Source organism: Magnolia sinica, chromosome 11 (genome assembly GCF_029962835.1).
Source record: "Magnolia sinica isolate HGM2019 chromosome 11, MsV1, whole genome shotgun sequence".
In the NCBI taxonomy this organism is placed as follows: Eukaryota; Viridiplantae; Streptophyta; class Magnoliopsida; order Magnoliales; family Magnoliaceae; genus Magnolia; species Magnolia sinica.
In genome coordinates this window covers 20198136-20218506 of record NC_080583.1, presented here as the reverse complement: position 1 = coordinate 20218506, position 20371 = coordinate 20198136, and the positions used below count along the sequence as shown (strand labels likewise).

Genomic DNA, 20371 nt, shown 5'->3' with positions numbered 1-20371 from the left:
ATTTTCATAGCTAAAAGAAACTCTTTCGAATAATGTGAAAAATTGTTAGCAGCCTTTAGCGATGAAAATGTTCGTCGCTAAAAGTCACATCCAAGTTTTTTAGCTACGCAAAGTTTCGTAGCTAAAAGTAATCTTAACTGTTTAAAGCCTTTAGCAACGAAAATTTTCGTTGCTAGAAGTCTCATCATGTGTTGCAGCTTTTAGCGAAATTTTTCGTTGCTAAAAGTCTATTCCATGATTTTTAGCTACGAAAAGTTGCGTAGCTAAAAGTAATCCATTCGATTTTTTGAAAAATTGTTTGCAGCTTTTGGCAACGAAACTTTTCGTCACTAAAAATCTCATCCACAATTTTTAGCTACGAAAATGTTCGTAGCAAAAAGTAATCCATTTGAATGTTTTAAAAAATTATTTGCAGCTTTTGGCGATGAAACTTTTCATTGCTAAAAGTCTGTTCTATGATTGTTAGCTACGAAAATTTTCGTAGCTAAAAGTGATCCATTCGATTTTTTTGGAGAAATTGTTTGCAGCTTTTTGCGATGAAAATTTTCATCACTAAAAATCTCATCCACGATATTTAGCTACGAAAAGTTTCGTAGCTAAAAGTAATCCATTCGATTTTTTTGAAAAATCGTTTGCACCCTTTCGCGACAAAAATTTTCGTCGCTAAAAGTCTCATTCCCGATTTGTAGCTACGAAAATTTTCGTAGCTAAAAGTAATCCAATTTGTTTGCAACCTTTAGCGACGAAAATTTTCGTCGCTAAAAGTCTCATCCATGATTTTTAGCTGCAAAAATTTTCGTCGCTAAAAGTGTAAATTTATTTCATCACTAAAAGTGACTTTTAACGACGAAAATGTGTTTCGTCGCTAAAAACCCTCTTTCTTGTAGTTTCTCCTCTTTTCTTTCTTCCCTTTTCTCTCTCTTTTTCTTTTCTTTTCTTCCTCTCTTCCTTTTTTCTCTCTCCTCTTTTCTTTCTTCCCTTTTCTCTCTTCTCTCTCCCTCTTTCCAATGTAAATGAACAGCAACCCTCTCTCTCTCTCTCTCTCTCTCTCTCTCTCCTCACTCTTCTCACGTCACAGCACACTCCACCCTCACTTCACATTTTCTTTCCTATCTCTCTTACCTCCCTTTTATAGCCTCTTCTTTCACATATTTAACACGTGTAAGAGAGAGTGGCTCTTACTACTCTCTCACCGTTTCTCTTTCTTCTTCTTTATTAGTCTATTTAAAACATATGTTGCACATTCTTTGGTTTGCACGCACCACATGTTGTACATTGCACATGTGCCATGTTGTCATGTGTGTGGACATCAAGTGCATGTGATGCATGTGGTGCATGTGTGCCACACGTATAAGAGATGTGTGTATGCAATAGGTGTTTATGGTGGGTAATCTATTGCACATGTGCATCATGTATCTCATGTGTGCCACATGCGTGTGCCACATGTGTGTGCATGCCATATGTGTGGAAATGTGTGCATGAATGAAATAATTGTATACGGTGTCTAGTATTAACCTATGGTTGTGATGTATTCAATGCATGGTACATAAATAGATGATGTAAATGGATGGATGGATCAATGTAAAATAGATGGACAGATGGATGTATGGATAGATGGATGGATAGATGTATGGTTGAATGGGTTCATGTGTGATCAAGGAATGGACTTTGTGATGTACTCGTGGATTAGTGGTGAGATGGATGGTCAATCTAGATAGATGGACAAGTATTTTGATGATTTCAACACATGGATAGTTAGATAATTGTATCGTTGGATGGATGGTTAAATGTATGGTTGGATTTATTAGTTAACGAACAGTTGGATCGAATATGCCCAAATCAATGGTTTAGATTGAACCAGTTGATCTTGTAGATCGACGGTCACATCGGACTAATTTGGGTACGTCGATCAATGGTTAAAATTTGACAGTCAAGATTTATTAGGGTTATTACAACCATGATAGACATGTGGCTACGGCTTATAACCGTAGCAAGGCCATAGCCATTGGTACTGTAGCCATTGCTTCATTAGATTTATAGTCATTAGTTGTATGGCTACGGATCTAATTTGTACCCACTGCTTTTGTAGTGAAAAGTACATACAACTATGGATAATTAATCGAGCCTAACATGAAATTGAGCGAGCTTTAAATGAAATTAAACGAGGCTAACATGAAATTGAGCAGGCTAACATGAAGTTGAGCGAGCTTCAAATGAAATTAAACGAGCCTAACATGAAATTGAGCAAGCTTCAAATGAAATTGAGCGAGCCTAACATGAAATTCAATGAGCCTCAAATGAAATTGAGCGAGCTTCACATGAAATTCAATGAGCCTCAAATGAAATTAAGCGAGCTTTAAATGAAATTCAACGAGCATCACACGAAATTGAGTGAGCCTAACATGAAATTCAACGAGCCTCAAACGAAATTAAGTGAGCTTCACATGAAATTCAACAGCTTCAAATGAAATTGAATGAGCATCACATGAAATTGGGCAAGCCTAACATGAAATTCAATGAGACTTAAATGAAATTGAGCATGTAAGGCCCATATCCTAGTTCGTACCATTCCACCGACTCCTGCGATCCTCCCCGTCGAATTCCGGCAACCTGCGACTTGTAATCGGCATTTACACGTGACTCTAAGTCGCATCCTGTAAATCTGATTCAACTCGACTCGAGACTTGTACCATTGCGACCGCGCCGTCGCTGCGGTTCCAATGCTACATCTTGTACACCGATGCAATACCTAGGCCAGGATTTATGGGGCTCCGTTCATTTTAAGAAAAATACTGCGTAATGTAAATTTCGAGAGAATCTCTACCCAATCCATCACATCAATTAATCAATCAATCAAGTACTCAACCCATCACACCCATACCTCACATGTCACCTCTCTTATACAACCCATACCTCTCTTACACAAGCTACCCCAAAGTCAACCCTTACATCACTCCATCCATCACTCCATTCATCACTCCACCCTTCACCTCTCTCTCTCTCTTTCTCAACCCATTTTCCAAGCAACCCATAGGTGTGGACATCCTAGCCTTTCAATCTTCATCTTCCACCATCAAAGTTGAAGCCAAGAAGCTAGGGAAGCTAAGGGACTAAGAAGATCGAACGGTGGGTGTTTTGTAGGCCTAGATTTTATGTTTTAATGATGGGCCAAGTGGGGTCTACCGATTGATAGTATGGATCTCATTTTGGACCCTAGGTGTGGCCAATGGCCCACCATGATTCACATAATCATTACATGATGTGACCATTCTCCATGGACCCCATCATGATGTTTATATTTCCTTGTATGAAAAAGTCATCTAGACCTTGTATTTTGGTGGAGAAGGGATCTCCACCATTGATTTTGATTGGTGGGCTCACATGTAATGGGACCCATTTGATGTATGTTGTAATGCATGGAAGGGAGGGCCCATAGTGTCAGGGTCCCTCCATCACAGGCATCTCTCTCTCTCTCTCTCTCTATCTATCTCTCTCTCTCTCTCTCTCTTTCCCTGATTTTATGGCTTACTTATGATGTATATATTTCATCCATATTGAGCACCAAGTGGGCCCACATTGCAGCCACCTTGCTGCCCTTTTTGAAAGGCCCTGGATGAGGGGAAACCACAAACATCAGTTTGATTCCAACCAGGTGGGCCACGTGTATAGGAGCCATGTGTGATGCATGGGTTTTATTCAGACCGTCCATCCATAGACCCCATTAATGCATCTTGTACAGGTCATCCAGGGCCTGGACGCTGGCTTGATTTAGTTTTAAAATTTAATAATCGATAATTAATAAATAAATAAAATAAAATATTATATTATATGTATATATGTTATATTATAATTCCCCGATTTTTGAAAACCCGAGTACTCGACCTGTTCTTGAAAACCTGGTGTTATTTAGTGGTAAATAAATAATTTATCAAAGTGTGATTTGTGGAAACAAGCATTGCATAGATATATCCTAACTCAAATGAATATTCAGGGCCACTCAGCTAGGGCCATATACAAAATTCAAAAAATATAGTTGTTCAAAAAGTAACCATGATAACTAAACTATTGGTTTAAACCAAAGTAGGCAGCCGCCTGCTGTTACGACTCCTCATCGTAGTAATCCTCCTCAGCGGTAGCAGGCTCTAGGTTCGCCCCGCGCTCTTCAGCCCTTGTGCCTGTCTCATCTGTACAATTGAACATTGATGAATGAGTGGCCAGCTCAATGTGATCTCCCCTCAAGATTACACACCGCCACCCTAGACAAGAGATAGCATAAAACATACAGGCAATCCAAAACATAGCAGATGCAGTCTTATTATGTGTATGGATACATGAATGCAGTCATCGCCTCGAGGATGCACATCCATGTGGAAGTTGGACTCGACACCCATGCAATCATTGACCTGGGAAAAACATCCAGTCAGACAAATACATACATCATGTACAATAGAAATAAATGTTGGTCTGTGCCATGTATGCATGATTAGCCAAACCATTATTAGTCTAGTTACAATCAGCCAATTTAAATAAGCTCAAAGGTCACACCCAACAATTTGAATGATTATCCACTCTTAGGATATCATTAACAAATGTTATGAAAGACTGTTCTTAATCTAGTTTAATGATGGAAAGCTCAAGGGGAAGAAAATCATCACCTGTGTTGATATATTCCTTCCCTAGATTTGAACCCTTGAGTGCAGCTAGCAACTCTAAGTAATGCATGTCATTCCCTAGAGGTTAGTTGTGTCAGATAACCTCTCTATAAGGTCTTAATGTGGGATTTTGAAGGGGTTAGGTGAGTCTAGAGTAATACCACAGCGGGTGAGTCCCCACTCATGGGGCCCACTTGATTGAGTGTGGCCCACTCTAGGGTGTCCAGGGCCTGCTGCCCATTTGGAGCGGCCCACCTGTTTACATGGTGCGGCCCACCCAAGATTGGACAGGGCCCACGACCCTTGGTGATAGGCAGCCCACCTGGCTTGACAGCCTAGTTGTGGTCTATTTTTGGCCCAAATTTGGTCAATTTGAATGGTCGTTACCCGAGTATATTGAGGGCCTATTTTGAGGCCTATTTCCAACTAGTTGCACGGCTCAGCTGGGGCTCGTTTTCTATCAAATTTTCAGCCCAGCTGAGGTTGATTTCAGCTCGCATTTTGACTACTACACGGCCTGTTTCCAATGCCCTCCATGGCCCACTGAAGATCCATTTTCACGAGTTGCTTGAGGCCATTCTCGGGCCGACTGGTGGACGTTCTCAGCTCATATTTGGAGGCCGAGTCTGGATCCTCTGCCTCCGGGAGGCAGGGACTCTCTGCCTCTCGCAATATCATTGGTCCATCTCGACACAGCTGCCACGTAAGACTAGCAAATCTGTTTCTGTTTCATATATATATATATATATATATATATAAAAGAAAATCTCTCTGCCGTCTTCCCTAACGGCAATGGCACCACGAGAAAATCTCTCTGTCGTCTTCCCTAACGGCAAAGGTACCATGAACGGCACTTTCCATTTCCGGTTCGCGGTGATTTTTCAGAGATTTCTTCTCCCCTCGTTTCTAATTTCAAATTCTTTCCATTTACAGATGGATTTCATCAAAGCGAAAGAAAAAGAGGGGTTTTTTCTTTTGAAGATCGGAGGCCCTCTTTCCCCAATCTCTCACAATCCCTCTTGCCCATTTTCCCTCAGGCAGCTGATAGCCGATTTCTGCTATTTCTTCCATTCATCCATCGAAGATCCACCCTACCTCACAGGTATTTAAATTTTTTTATATAATTTTTTATAGATTATTTATTTTATTTTATTTTCCTTCATTCAAAATCCTTTTTTTTTCAAGGCTATTTTTTGTGATCTGCAATGGACCCACTGGATGAATGGTTTAGATACCAGATTTTTAAATGAGGAACATTGGATGCTGTTTTTGAATTGCCTGTATGCATGTAGACTAATAGGAGTTTTTCAGTATTCTTCCTATGGCGAATCTGAATTTTTTATGTTTCAAGTAATTTCCACTTATGCATTGTTTAATGTGAGATAAAGATAGGTAACGTCGTTGGTGATAGATTTCTTCGGTTTTTATTTTATATAGTTTTATATTGATGATAATATATTGATTTCTATGGCACATGTACGTTCTAAGTATGTCTTGTTTGTTTACCCTCATTGTGGAAATCTTATTTTCGAAGAGGCTATCTCTTTCCAAAGAGAAGATGATAACACATTCAAGCACTATTATAACTTCTGCCCTTATTTCTCTTTCACATACTTAAAAGCAGCAGCTTGATAACACATTCAAGCACTATTACGACTTCTACCATTTATTTCTCTTTCCACATTTTCTCAGTCATTAGGCTATATATTAAACATAATATCCAACATACCAGAATGTTCTAAGAGGAGGCATTGGCAATAGCAGCTGCTTCAGTCAGCAATGGCACCAGCTTCCTGTCATTGTGTTTCGCTGTTACATCTGCATCAATCCAAATCCAACATGTAAGAAAAACCAGCATTTGACCATAAATGATAAAAGAAAAAAGAATGACAATTGGGGGGGCAAGGGCATACTGTTGCATCCATCGATGTGATTTCCGTTTATGAACACATTTGGGACGGTCCGTTGTCCGGTCCACTCTGCCGGTGTAGATTGGACTGTATCTCCATCACCTTTTGATAGCATGGAAAAGAAACACTTGTTATGGACACCTTACAAAGAAGGGCAATAGAACTAATGTAAAGATTATAGAGATTTTTCAAGTTGGAAAAGGGCAAACGGGAATCAGTTGAGGCATCATTTGAATAGAATTCATGATAGATCACTCCATTTCTTCATCTTTCAGAGTTTCATGGCCCACCACCTTACGAAATCAGACACTGCCACAAGTCATGCCCCAGATCGTATTTGCTCTAAACAACTTGACTATCAAGACAGAGGGCAGTGGACATTGTATGCACATACTATTACTAGGACGAAATCGTAGGCCTGCCGAGAAGCACTACCAAACACGGACATGGATTCCAAAAGTCAAGAACAGAATGAACCCACCTTGTATTTGGTAGAATTCCTCCTTTTGTTCCCCAAATCACAGATGACTCTTACTTAAGTTTGGAGGGATCCGATACACTGCTAATTGAGGTTGCATCTTCTGAAATCTTCATTTGTTAAAGATCATTTAGAAGCAACAAAACCCAACTAAATCTATTTGTATGGTAGAATGTGATCAGGAGAAAAAAAAAATCCATATGAAGTGCAGCAATGTAAACAGGAAAAGAGGCCATGGAGGGTCAAGGGTTCCAAAGGAAACAGTCCTAGTCCTAACATCAATCTTATCAGTTGCGTTCTAGAACTTTAATTCCAGGGCACACCATATTCTGCCTAGCTGCCATGGAATTCTAGGTGTTTTGAGGATTGCTAGCGCTGTTTTACAATGAATGTTCTTAGCCAAGGACCAAGAAATGGAAAGATAAACTAAGAAAACACAAAAATCTTCTGCAGTCTCTACTCTTGTGAATTAAAAAAGAACTTACTTTTGACATCCAATTCAATCTCTTTGTAATTCACCCCCAATTGTGATAGCAACTTCCTAACGCGTGTGCAATATCCACAGTTGGTCTTGCTGCAATCAGAAAAGTAATATTAGAATAGGAAGTTTTGAGTGTTACATAAAAAATATTAAAAACTTGATGGAAGTAGTGGTATAAAATTTGTTTGGCGTAGATGACAGAATGTATGGGGGGACTAAGTAGATGATGCAATGTTCATAATGTTCTCAATATTCCCTCATTTTTTATAGCATCAACCATCCATGCATGCAACATATTCACATGATGACATAACTGAAATGAGGATGTTGAGATGAATGAGTGGCAAGAGAAGTATAGAATTAGAAATGAATACATCCAATATAGAGGTTTGCTTGAACACACCACAACATAGGACAATAAGACACGTTGAGACTAGCGGTTGGATTTGAGCTTTTTCCAAATACAAAAATTGATTATTTGACAGGGTTGAAATATCCCATTTAGAGCTTTTATTTGTTGTCTTTCAACCATACAAAGTGAGATTTCTCATTAACCGGTTTGTACCATTGATATATGTTCCAATTCAAAGGCTAAAATCCTGATCAGTGTTTTAAATAGCTAATTGTGTGTAGTGTAGCATTCACCCCTTTGAAGCCTGACTTATAAGTTACATAGCGTGTAGCATAAGCTACATGTTGTTTCTAGATTTTTAATCAAGGTTGCGCCTGATTGCACCAATTCATGATATTCTGCACAAAATTAGATTGATAAATAATCGTCACTATATAGGGCATCTTCTCTTTGTAAAGAAATATTTTTTTGACCAGCAATCTTTTGTCCTTAAGCAGGTGTCTATCCTTTTCATTTGACAGGTTCTTCAAAAGCATATTGTGCTTAACATGGTGAGTAACCTCTCCTTATGTTTCTTAATTTTTTTAAATAAAATTTTAAAATGAGATACAAAAGTTATGTATAGCCTTAATCGTTGATTGCAGGATGAGTCAGTTCAATCAAAAAACTATGATTACAACACCAGATGTACCCCATCAAAATTTTTTGATTTTATCAATCAAATTAATTTAAAAGATGAACATAAAAAAGTAATTTCAACCACTCCTTTTAAGGATTTTTGCGTTTTCCAAGGTTAGCAGTTCAACGCACATTTTTAAATATTATTATACATAGATGGGATAACGAAACTAAAAGTTTCATCGTTGGAGGAAATAAGCTATTTATTAAACCCCAAGACATTGCTTTGATATTGGGGTTGAGTATGAATAGAGAGTCTTTAGATATGAAGAAGAAATTAGATGTTTGCGATGAAAATTTTAAAAACAAATATTTTCCGAACGCTCTTATATTGAGAAATTTGATTGAGGAGAATATTAAGAGGTGGATGGAAAAAACTTTGGATGAATGTTTAGCCGACTTTACTAAACTCTTTATTTTGTATATATTTAATACAATTTTATTTCCAACTTCAAATCATGCCACACCAAAAATCTTGTTACACTATGTGAATAACTTGGAAAAGTTGAATAGTTATGATTGGGATACTGCTGTTTATGAGTTCTTGGTTAAAAGTATTTCTAAATGTGTGGAGGAGAAGAAGAGCTATGTGAACGGATGTGTCATGATATTAGAAGTAAGTAAACAAATACTTTTATCAATTTTTTCCTTGTCGTTCTCATATGTCTTTCTCATATGAATTTATTTTATGCATAGCCATGGTTACAAGAGCACATTATTTATCAACTAATGTTAACAACAAAAATGGTATATCCACGTTTATTGAAATGGGTAGAAGGTAGTTACCAACATGCTGACACACATAAGAAATATATTGATAATCTCATCTACACTCAGGTAATCAATTATATAACTCAATTAAGATTTTAAAATTAATATTTAATTGATTCAAATAAAGTATATACATTTATATATTTATATCCATCAGGTTATTGAAGAAATAAAGCCTACATATGAAGAGAGAAATCTACTAACTCCTCCTGTAAGTGATTCGTGTTTCTTTTTCGTACTTGATATGCAATCAATAGTGATCATATATTAAAAATATTTGTATTTTTAATTGGCCTACAGGATACATCAAACACTATAGAAGAAATGTGTCATCATTTGGAACCTAAGTTGGTCAACATGTTAAAGAAAATTGTAACTGTTCCCCACTTAACGAATATTTTATATATGCGTATATTTTTTTAATCATGTTATCTTGTGATACTAATTCCTTATTATCTTTATTGTGATTTGTATATAGGCATCAAATATCACCCAAGAAACATGTAGTCGTTTGGAGCCTATATTTTTACAAAATAAAGACAAAAATGTAATTGTTCTGAATACGACTTGTGATTTTTATACAGGCGATATCAAGTGAAGTCAACGAAACATGCAGGCAATTTGAACCTAAATTTTTGAACATTATAGAGAATTTAATGATACAAGTAATCACAATAAACATTTTTCATATGCATTTATTTTTCATCCATAATAATTAAGAATGCTTTAATCTAAATAAGATATTATGTTTTTTTTCATATACAATAAGAAAAATGAAGACAATAGTGAGTACAGAGAATTACCGATGGAAAACAAATAGTTAAGAGATAAGATAGTTGATAAAGAAATAATCATATAACGGTTGTCTGATAAAGTGAAAGAATTAAAGAGAAACCGTGATTGGGAAGCTACATCATGTGAAATAATTAAGGACATGCAAGTAAATTCTATCATACCACAAGTTTCTACTCCCTTTCATGCGAATACGAAGATAAAAGAGACTTTTGTTACAAATCAAAACTCTTTAGTGAAGCGTGTCAAAGAGCAGGGTAGGAAAAGGATCAAAAGTTTTACAATCTTCATACACTGAATGTAAAACCAAAGGTAAAAGTATATGTGAAACTCCTAGAATCCAATCACATATGGAAAAGAGTGATGAGTATATGTTATCACAAGAAGAAGTGAATGCAAGTATGACTCTTAAAGCTCAGAATAAAATCAAGTAAGATGCTTTAAGTATTTAATTTTTATTCCAGCCACTTATTTTTAAATCTTTTTATACTAATACGATAATATATGTCCTTATGGATGAAACATTTGGCCCACTTCGTGTCGAAAGGAGATCCTTAGAGTCATTATTGAATCCAATGAAATGGGTAAATGATGAGGTATAATTTAAATGTTATATTATGAGGAGGTATGATCCATCATTCATGGATATGACTTAATTGATTAATATGTTAAATTTAATGCAGGTTATATCCAAGTATACCGAATTGATGGCTATTCGAGAAAATAGTGGTGGGCATAATTTGTTAAAATGCTACTTCTTCAACGCATGGTTTCATGTAAGCTTTCTCATTTATATGTGTATTAAAATTATTATGTATAAGTAATTTGTGTTTAAATGTTATTAATTTAATTTAAATTGAACCATTGCAAAAATATGTGTGTACAACAAGAATTATAGGGAAAGGAGATAGGAAAATTGAAGATATATATTATGATGGTAATGATGAAAAAATTGAATGTATTATAAGGAAGATTCCTTACGAGCTAAAGAATAAATAAAAAATTATGATCCCACTGAATGAAATGTCCCATTGGTACTTGCTTGTCATTGACTTAAAGAGAAAAATATTTTCAATTTATAACTCTCTCAAAGGTCACCAAACATCAACCTACATCAATACGATGGTATGTCTATTAATTTTTTCAATGGAAGAACATTCAACTTAAAAAATTGTGATTGTGAAAGTATTTAATACTTCTTCATTATAAATGTAGGTTTCACGTTTGAAGATCCATTTATTAAAAAATTGTGAAATAGAATGTGATGGATTTACTGTCTCTATAGACCAAGAATGCCCCCAACAACCAAATTCGTAAGTCATTTTTCATTTAAAAATGTGAATTTACTCTTATTTAATAATATTTACCTATCTCTGTATGGTATTAGCAGGTTTGACTGTGGTGTCTACTTAATGAAATTTATGGAATGTCTTTCCCGAGGAGATATATTTGATTTCAACTCGGTAAATTTTCCTTCTTTTTTTTTTCCTTTTTCTTATACAAAATTTATGAAACATACTTACGATCCACTTTCATCATAAGGGGCCGATGAATTTTGAACAAAAAAAGTTGGTTGCACAACTGATGCTGGGTAAAATGATTACACCACAGTAATGTGAAATGTAAAGGTATGAAACATACTTACAATCATGAAAATATTTTTAATGGAAGGTATGTGCTTGATTTTATTTTTTATTATTATCATAGTTGTTGCGGGATGCAAATATGCTCTGATTGAATTCATGATGGGTCTTGTTGTGTATGGAATTCAAGCCAAAATTCTCCTTCATCAGTGAAAAAATACCCACAGTACTTGTAAATTTTTTGGAACTTTCAAGTGTAAGAAAGTTATAGCTTGAGAGAGTCCTAGGTAATTTTCCTCTCCTAAGCACCATTTGCTGCACAAAGTTACTTGTAACTTATATTTTAGAAAAGTTATAGGCATACATAGGGCTCCTTAAGAATTTTTATTTTTCCCATGGTAGGTCCTGCTAGGTGGATGTTTGAAAACTATTGCTTTCATTGATTGAGTGCATTAGGATTAGATCATCTTAATCTTCAATTTTGTATCTTGAATTATGGTTAATGATCATTTTTAAGCAGGAAGAAAATCATGTGCAATATAAATCTTTTCACAAGCAGGAAGAAAATCATGTGCAAAATAAATCATTTCATAAGAAGCATGTTTCTAAGTTCTTTCATTTCTTTCAATTTTATTTTTTTTCTTTTGACAGGCTTGTCGGTTGATGACAATTCGCAAGGAGTATAACGGCTATATGGAGCTCTTTCTGCTCATATGTGCTTGGGGATGATCTTCTCAAGAGTTTTTTTATTTTTTTTATTTTTTTTAAGGTCCAATGAATGCAATTGTTGCATGGTAGCCTGTTAAAAATAACAGTTTAGATTGTTCAATTGGAGTATCCAAGTTATGGATTGGATCATCCTATCGATACAGGCTTCTGCTTTTTTCTTTTTTCTTTTTTATGTGGTGGCTTGTTAAATATTTTGTGTGGGATTAAAATCAACAAATTTGGTTTGTAAGGTCAGACCCACTTATATTAATTAGTTATCTACCAGGCAGGCTTGAAATATCAACTTTGGATAATTCAGGCTCATATTATAACTGCAGAACTGTGCACAGGATTCATACATCAGCGATGGCAGTGATTATCCTAGCTACGACTTGTATGGTTTAAAAGCCATCTGAATCAGGGCCTACGACTTGTATGGTTTAATTTGAGTTTGTTATATGGCATATGAAGAATTTCCAGGTTTTAAAACACGTTTCCTGTGTTTTGTTGAGAAAAGCATCCGTGGATATTGATGCACTCATCCATTAGTCCAACAGCTCATTAGCTAAATTACAAATTCCTTGCTATTTGGACGCTTGTAACCTTTCGAAACTACACTATAAAAGACAAACATCAGAGTCCATATTTAGTAGGAAAGATTCGTTCACGGTTAAGATTGTCCAACCAAGTCTTAGGTCAGATATTCCAACTTGAATCACATTCCACACTTGCCTAAGCGGCACACGTGTTGGATTAAGATCCAAGCCATTCATCTTCCGGGCCCCACCATAGATAGATGCTCTCACCAAAAAAAAAATAGGCATGTCCAATAAATAACGGCCGCACCACAGTGCGAGAGTTGGACTCACCATCTGTACTAAAAATCCGCTACAACCCGCATGGATGCCCGAAACTGCATGTGCAGCCAAGTCCCTCCACATGTCGCCAGGTGAGTTCAATCCCATTGGTGGATACCAGCAGATTTTTAATATTTTTAGCCTCAAGACCGAAAGCAAACCGGTTTAATTTGGAGTTATATAATAATCTGGCAACATGACGCTTGATACTAAGGCACTTGGAAATTAATTGGATACGTGACATAGGTTAACTAAATCAAACTAATTTGTTCACTATACAAAGTGACGGGGTTCACTAGACAAAGTGACGAGTTTGTAGTGCAAAGTGACGGGGTTCACTAGACAAAGTGACGAGGTTGCGGTGCAAAGTGACGAAGTTCACTATACAAAGTAAAAGGTTTCACTTTGTATAGTGACGAAGTTGCCAAAGTTCACTATACAAAGTGACAGGGTACACTAGACAAAGTGACGAGGTTGCAGTGCAAAGTGACGGGATTCACTAGACAAAGTGATGACGTTGTAGTGCAAAGTGCCATGGTTCACTAGACACAGTGACGAGGTTGCAGTGCAAAGTGATGGGGTTCACTAGACAAAGTGACGACGTTGCAGTGCAAAGTGACGGGGTTCACTAGACACAGTGACGAGGTTGCAGTGCAAAGTGACGAGGTTGCAGTGCAAAGTGACGGGGTTCACTAGACAAAGTGACAAGGTTGCAGTGCAAAGTGACGGGGTTCACTAGACAAAGTGACTAGGTTCACTGGACAAAGTGACGAGGTTGTAGTGCAAAGTGACGGGGTTCACTAAACAAAGTGACGAGTTTGTAGTGCAAAGTGACGGGGTTCACTAGATAAAGTGACGAGGTTGCAGTGCAAAGTGACGAGGTTCACTATACAAAGTGACAGGTTTCACTTTGTATAGTGACGAAGTTGCCAAAGTTCACTATACAAAATGACAGGGTTCACTAGACAAAGTGACGAGGTTGCAATGCAAAGTAACGGGGTTCACTAGACAAAGTGACGACGTTGCAATGCAAGGTGACGGGGTTCACTAGACACAGTGACAAGGTTATTGTAGATAAAGTGATGGGATTACTGGATAAAGCGATGGGATTCCATTAGATAAAGTGACGGGGTTGCGAAGTAAATTGCAAATACTCTTGTTTCTTACAAGAGGGTGTGAACCCCAAAATTACATGTCTCTGCATACTAGCTAGTTATTATTTAGGTATGGGTGAAATAAACACAACAATGCTAGCCAGTTAGAACTAGATCAATTAAATTTTATCATTCAGCCATACATCAAAGAAAAAAAAATACATTTGTCTATGCATGCTTTCAAAAAAAATTACACAAAAATGCTTTAAAAAATAAATTAAGTGGCCTTCACTCACAACATCTCTGGTTCCACTAAATGAATTGACGGACAAAATGACCTGGTTCCACTAAATTTGATAAAATAAATATATGAAGAAATTCAAAATATACAATACCAGAAAGTGGACAAAAGGCTACGGATAAAGTCCGTAGCAAAATATCTTTGGCTACAGATTAGATCCGTAACTGATTGCTACTTGAGGTTGCACTAAACCTGATTAATCCCATTGTAATAGAATCTTGCACATGAACTGTAGTTGGACAACTTTCTGTAAAATATTCAGATACTACACATTGACACCAAATAAGTAGATAGTGCAATTGAAACCAACTGTGGACATGCCAACAATAATCCACCTCTGGTTCAACAGAAGGATTGCTGTTCTTGGGAGCCTTTGGAAAATACCCAATAGAGAGGTGTCTTTCTCTGCTACAGTTTTCTTTGGAAATCCAAACCCCAGGTGGCCCGATCCTCAGCTCCAGCTTTTTCTCTTCTGTAACTTGAAAGGATCCTCTATCCCTTACCAACCAATCCCTTTCATTAGGAATCGGATCAAGAAACTGCTGGCAGGACTCTCCTTCCCTTGAATCTCCCTCCATTTTCTTAGCAAATGTGAAAGTAATCTCAATCTCTGTAGAAGAAATGAACAGCAGAACATTAAAAAACTGAAGATAAAACAAAATAAACCCAGGTGAAAAATCATTGTTTTGCATGTAGAAAAACCAACAACTTTCAATTTTTTTAAAAAAACAAAAAAACAAAAACAAAACAAAACAGGGATTCTTTACCAAAACCCAAAATGAAATTTTTTTTTTTTAAAAAAAAAAAAAAAACAACACCCACATCTTAAATCAGCCAAATACACATTTTCTAGCAATATAATTTCACAAGAAACGGAGGGGTTGAGGGATGGGAGAGAATAAAATGCATGAATGAATGAATGAATAGTACACAACTCACCTTGATGCCCATTCTCCCTCCTCCTTTACCCGGGCTTGGGACCGGCAATGCAAGGAGTTGCATTGGCGGAGTTAAAAAGGGGCTTAGGCTCCATTTGGCTTGTGACGACCATATGGAGTCTAATATGTTTAAAAAGAGGCTTAGGCTCCATTTGGCCTTTGAAGACAAAGGGAAGACAAAGAATCGGACCTGGTAATGCATCAATCCAAAGGAAGGATGGGAACCCTCTTCATCCTTCACTTTTAAGGCTTTTCTCTTCTTTGATCTAATATGCTATTAAAAATCAAAAGATTCACGAAAAATCATCCAGCCTGAGTTGAGCCTGATAATGTAGCTTCTATATGTATCTTCACTATATGTAAGACATACATACAACTCAAACGTGTACGTATTTTGATAACACTGGAATGTTAGCTTCAAAAGGAAGATAGAGATAAGAATTCAACACAGTGTCTCCATTTTTGTCCATTTAATTTGTGGTGGAAAAGTCCAGTCTGTTCCATTTATGTCATTGATCCTCCTGCATATCAAGATTTCTAGAAGCTCTAGTTACAACAAATTCAGATCCCTCCACTGCTTTTTACATAATTGGTTATAATGCAAATTGCTATCCTACACGAAGCAACTAAGAAGCCTTTTTCTTACATGTCAGTCATGTTTTCCAAAAGAAAAATAACAGAGGGAACAGGTCCCTACAATATTCAACGTCGTTGATGAATGTCCCTGCAAGTGGAGTATCGATTGCCCAGACGAAATCGTCGTTGTTCTTGAGGGGCTTGTCCATTACTCTTGCAAATATAAGAGATGTGGAACTACTTCAAAAGGAAAATTCAGAGAGAATTGGCTGTCACTAGAAGATAGATTTTGAAAATTAAGAAAACAATGGGAAATTTAAGATTAAGATCTGAAAATTAGAAGTATAGGACATATGCTACAAATATTTTCATTGCCATTTTTTTATGATGATCAGATGATCAGGTGTGGCTGCGATCTGCTAGAGAAGCTGGATGATTTTGCCAGGATGGCCCTCACATCTGATCAGGCCATGCTGATGAGCTTATGTGGGAGGATCATGTCCCACAAGGATCCATTAGCAAGAATACCAAAATCCAATCTTTGATAGGTGAGCATCAACTTAGAATGTTCTATAATGGAAATGATGGCATAAGAATCACTAATAGCGACAGAGCTTTGTTGTAGGTGAATCTTACTGCCATCAGGACAAAAATCTATGAGTGATGACAAACGGGTCCCATTTGATCCCCAAATGCTTCTAAGAAGTAGAAACAAATGGGACACACCCTCACCAACCAATCAAAAGAAAAAAACGGAGAATATTCACTTACAACAAGTATTTGATATGGGTGTTCTCACACAATTCAGAAAAATGCAAAAATTCAATAGAAAAAAAAAGGTGGATCTTCAACATTATGGTTGGATATGCTGACCTTTAGAGTGCCCATTTTGGTTGGATCTTCAACATGAAAGCCAATTTGTGTTGAAAAAAAGACTAATTAAATCTACATGCATGCGGACTAAATTTTAATGTACTAACTTCAACTTCACCTAGACAAGAAAGATGGATAAGGGAGAAATTATTAAATCAAATGGTCCTATAAAACGGATTAAAACAATTACTTCATGACTATCTGAAATTGATGCTGTTGGCAAATATCACACACCAAAAAAAAAAAAAAAAAAAAAACCAGTATCAACAATCCATGGGATGGATAAAGGGATAAAAAAAAAAAGTTCACCAAAATACTATTGCTAAAAAACTCTAAATATCAAAATGCACTATAACAGCTCCGTTTGCAGCAGCTGCTTGAAGAAGACTGGGGCCCACCATCAATAGCCTAATGGAAACACCATAAGCTTCCACATATGAAATCTCAATCACATTCAACTCTTCAAAACCATAAGCCCATCTCATCATCACCAGCCCAACAAGAGGCAAAACCCACAAAATATCATAAACAATTGGAATGCCACTATAAACAGTAAGCTGCTAACAACACATTTCTCTATAGATATGTACATCAAAAGATTAGGATACCAGATTAGGTTTTATGTAGTCCATGTGCTATATATACTAGAGAACAATGGAGTGTCGTCTAGAGAACAAATTTCATGAGCTAGTTTCAAATAAATAACAAAAAGAGTAAAGCACCCATAGTTTAATCATCTAATTTTTGAACTCGTTATTTATGTTAAAAATGCATACCATCCATAGAAACTACAAATGTAAGGAAAAAGTAACAGCCACCTACAAAAAATAACGAGAAGAACAAATGTGCCTAGAATTTGTAATCTGCTGTCTATACAAGCAAACATTTGTGATAGTAGGAGTAGAAAATCAATGACATTTAGATAATAAATTTGTCGTAGAACATTCATAAGTCACGAGGATTGTTGTCCTTCTTTTCCAATTATTGAACTACTACAACCTGCGACAGGATGTCGGAATGCTGCGTAATTTGTAGTATTCTGCATATTAATCATTCCATGAATCCAAGTTAGTATCAAAAAAATATAAGAGAATTAATATGCATTATTTAAATTGTTCATAAATGCAATTTCCTACCTTAAGTAATTGAGTGAAACTTAAATTATTAGGAAAGTGAATCGAGGGTTGGAGATGGCCCTGGACGGCTTGATGTGGTTGAACGACGGAATGAGATAACCCTGATTGAAAGTACGTAGTTACGGGATCCAAACAAACACAATTGTATCCCTGATACAAGTAACAACATGAAAATCAAGTTCACAAATAAATATAAATTTATCATTTAATTTTTTCCATTGATTTTAAAATATTTAAATTTCTACATATTAAATCAAGATAGTAACAACGTACCTGTGTGAGACATGTATGATGATGGATTGGATTTGACGCATCTCTGAGATCTTCAATAGTAGGGTATAGCATTGGTTCACTTTTCTGCACTTTCTTTTGGCGTTTCTTTGTTTTTTCCTTTTCCAAACAATTCTTAAATCTAGGTCTACCATGACATTGCTCCTTTCTCTTGATTTTATAAGCTTCTTCTTTACCTTCAACAATTTCAGCTCCTTTTCTTTTAATTCCACGATCTTCTTTGTTAAAGTCATTGAGATTCCCCATTCTTGTTTCATGAGCTTCTTTTTTTATTTCAATGATTTTGTCTTTCAACTGTGCATTGTCAACATTTAAAATTACACAATCATCCTGTTTATAACTCTCATTATTATTGCAACAATCTTCAATGGATGATGGTCCTTTTAATTTTGCTTTTTCTTTAAATATTTTTTGCAATTCCTGATGCATCAACTCAGAATATTTAGTAACACATTGAAATGACTCTTCACTTTCACAACCCATTGATGACAACTTAACAAAGTTGGAAATCAAGCTGTTATAACGATGAGACAGTAGTTTCTTAAAGTCTCCATCCAAGCCACATCCTCTAACAACCGAAGGAAAGGAATATGAAGCAGCTTCTCTGGTCCACCTCTTTAAGATGTATTTCGATGGCAGTCTTGTGAGGGTATGATTTGTTGCTTTTAATATATGGGAATATAAAATACCCATAAATTCAAACTTTCTGCAACTGCATTCAAAAAACTCATCCGTTGAGTTCACGGTAACGATGTGGAGTCTATGCTTTTTACTTTTACGTACTTGGTATTTAATCACCATCCCAGACTCTTCTAGTTTTTCAACAGTTTGACCAAGACTGTTGGTATACTCAGACTGGAATAATTTTAAAATGGTTGTCATGTAGACACTAGCTGCATGCTCCAAAATATTAATAGGAAACAACACAATGGGTGAACTTTGAGTCATTTTGAAATTTGCTTCTAATTCAGCGTTCCTTCTATCATCCACCAATCGTTCGAAGTGTTCAAAAAATCTGAGAATATTTTGCCCTGGATGTAAGTATCTCTTCAAATCCTTGTTCAAACTTTCACAACGTTGTGTGCTTTTCATATCAGCACAAAATACTTTTTTTCCACACACTAATGCCCACTTCTCTTTTTCATTGAATAATTGTTGCAACCATGTATTATTTGTAAGATCATATTTCTGAATCATTGTTTCCCATGCATGGTGGAATTCACCCTCATCATCAAAATCATAGACACATTTACTAAAATCATTGCCAAAAGATTCAAAAGAATTAAATAAATGACTTAGGTGTTTGCACTCATTTGGAAACATATGCCAAACACAAATACGGTGAACTGTTCTTGTTAATTCCGTTTTTATCGCACTTGACATCGCCTTATCCTAATCTGTGAGAATGGTTTGAGGCATTTTTCCAGACATTGCATCACAAAAAGTTTTAAACAACCATCTGAAAGAATTAATGGTCTCATCATATAGAAGTGCAGCCCCAAAAAAATTTGTTTATCTATGATGATTAACACCAATAAATGGTGCAAATGGTCATCCATACTCATTTGTTCTATACGTCGTGTCAAAACAAATCACATCTCCAAAAAGATCGTAATCTAAAATCATTCTTCCATCTGCCCAAAAAATATTGGTAATACGATCTTCAGAATCAATTTGAATGGAGTAAAACAACTTTGGATCTTCAACTTGCTTTGTTTTGAAAAATTGCAGTAGACCCTCAGCATCGAATTGTTTCATTGCATTCATCCTTTTCATCCGTAAGTAATTCTTGAAATCTACCATATTATGTCCAACATATTGTCGACCACTAGCTTGTCTGCTCATTAAATCAAATGTTGCTTTTGGCTTTATACCGGATCTATCGCAGTCATCAGCTACC

General features: G+C 36.2%; 4 protein-coding genes across 6 annotated transcripts; 1 reads left to right on the top strand and 3 right to left on the bottom strand.

Moving 5' to 3' along the window:
* Positions 1-5415: 5415 nt before the first annotated feature.
* Positions 5416-12562, top strand: LOC131218911 (uncharacterized). 3 transcript variants are annotated; one of them, XM_058213789.1, is made up of 10 exons: positions 5416-5754; positions 8371-8424; positions 8518-9167; positions 9248-9388; positions 9480-9533; positions 10798-10890; positions 11330-11427; positions 11505-11577; positions 11657-11742; positions 12349-12562. In XM_058213789.1, exons 3-9 carry the CDS (start codon positions 8796-8798, stop codon positions 11726-11728), a joined length of 903 nt encoding a protein of 300 aa, XP_058069772.1. In that variant the 5' UTR covers positions 5416-5754; positions 8371-8424; positions 8518-8795; the 3' UTR covers positions 11729-11742; positions 12349-12562. The 3 variants fall into 3 exon arrangements, 2 of the variants coding, with proteins under 2 accessions (XP_058069772.1, XP_058069773.1); XM_058213790.1 differs by lacking the exons at positions 5416-5754; positions 8371-8424; positions 8518-9167; positions 9248-9388; positions 9480-9533 and adding an exon at positions 10485-10710; XR_009157919.1 differs by lacking the exons at positions 5416-5754; positions 8371-8424; positions 8518-9167; ... (1 more) ...; positions 9480-9533; positions 10798-10890 and adding an exon at positions 10991-11239.
* LOC131218049 (glutaredoxin-like) lies at positions 6281-8072 on the bottom strand. The gene is made up of 4 exons (XM_058212733.1): positions 8056-8072; positions 7526-7614; positions 6566-6664; positions 6281-6470 (listed from the first exon to the last, which is right to left on the bottom strand). Exons 1-4 carry the CDS (start codon positions 8070-8072, stop codon positions 6391-6393), a joined length of 285 nt encoding a protein of 94 aa, XP_058068716.1. The 3' UTR covers positions 6281-6390.
* Positions 12563-14643: 2081 nt separating the features above from the next.
* On the bottom strand, positions 14644-15897 carry LOC131218292 (uncharacterized). Its single transcript, XM_058212951.1, has 2 exons — positions 15593-15897; positions 14644-15267 (listed from the first exon to the last, which is right to left on the bottom strand). The coding sequence occupies exons 1-2, from the start codon at positions 15795-15797 to the stop codon at positions 14810-14812; spliced, it is 663 nt and encodes a 220-aa protein (XP_058068934.1). The 5' UTR covers positions 15798-15897; the 3' UTR covers positions 14644-14809.
* A 2025-nt stretch (positions 15898-17922) lies between these two features.
* On the bottom strand, positions 17923-19799 carry LOC131218910 (protein FAR1-RELATED SEQUENCE 5-like). Its single transcript, XM_058213787.1, has 3 exons — positions 18454-19799; positions 18181-18330; positions 17923-18083 (listed from the first exon to the last, which is right to left on the bottom strand). The coding sequence occupies exons 1-3, from the start codon at positions 19792-19794 to the stop codon at positions 17997-17999; spliced, it is 1578 nt and encodes a 525-aa protein (XP_058069770.1). The 5' UTR covers positions 19795-19799; the 3' UTR covers positions 17923-17996.
* Positions 19800-20371: the final 572 nt, after the last annotated feature.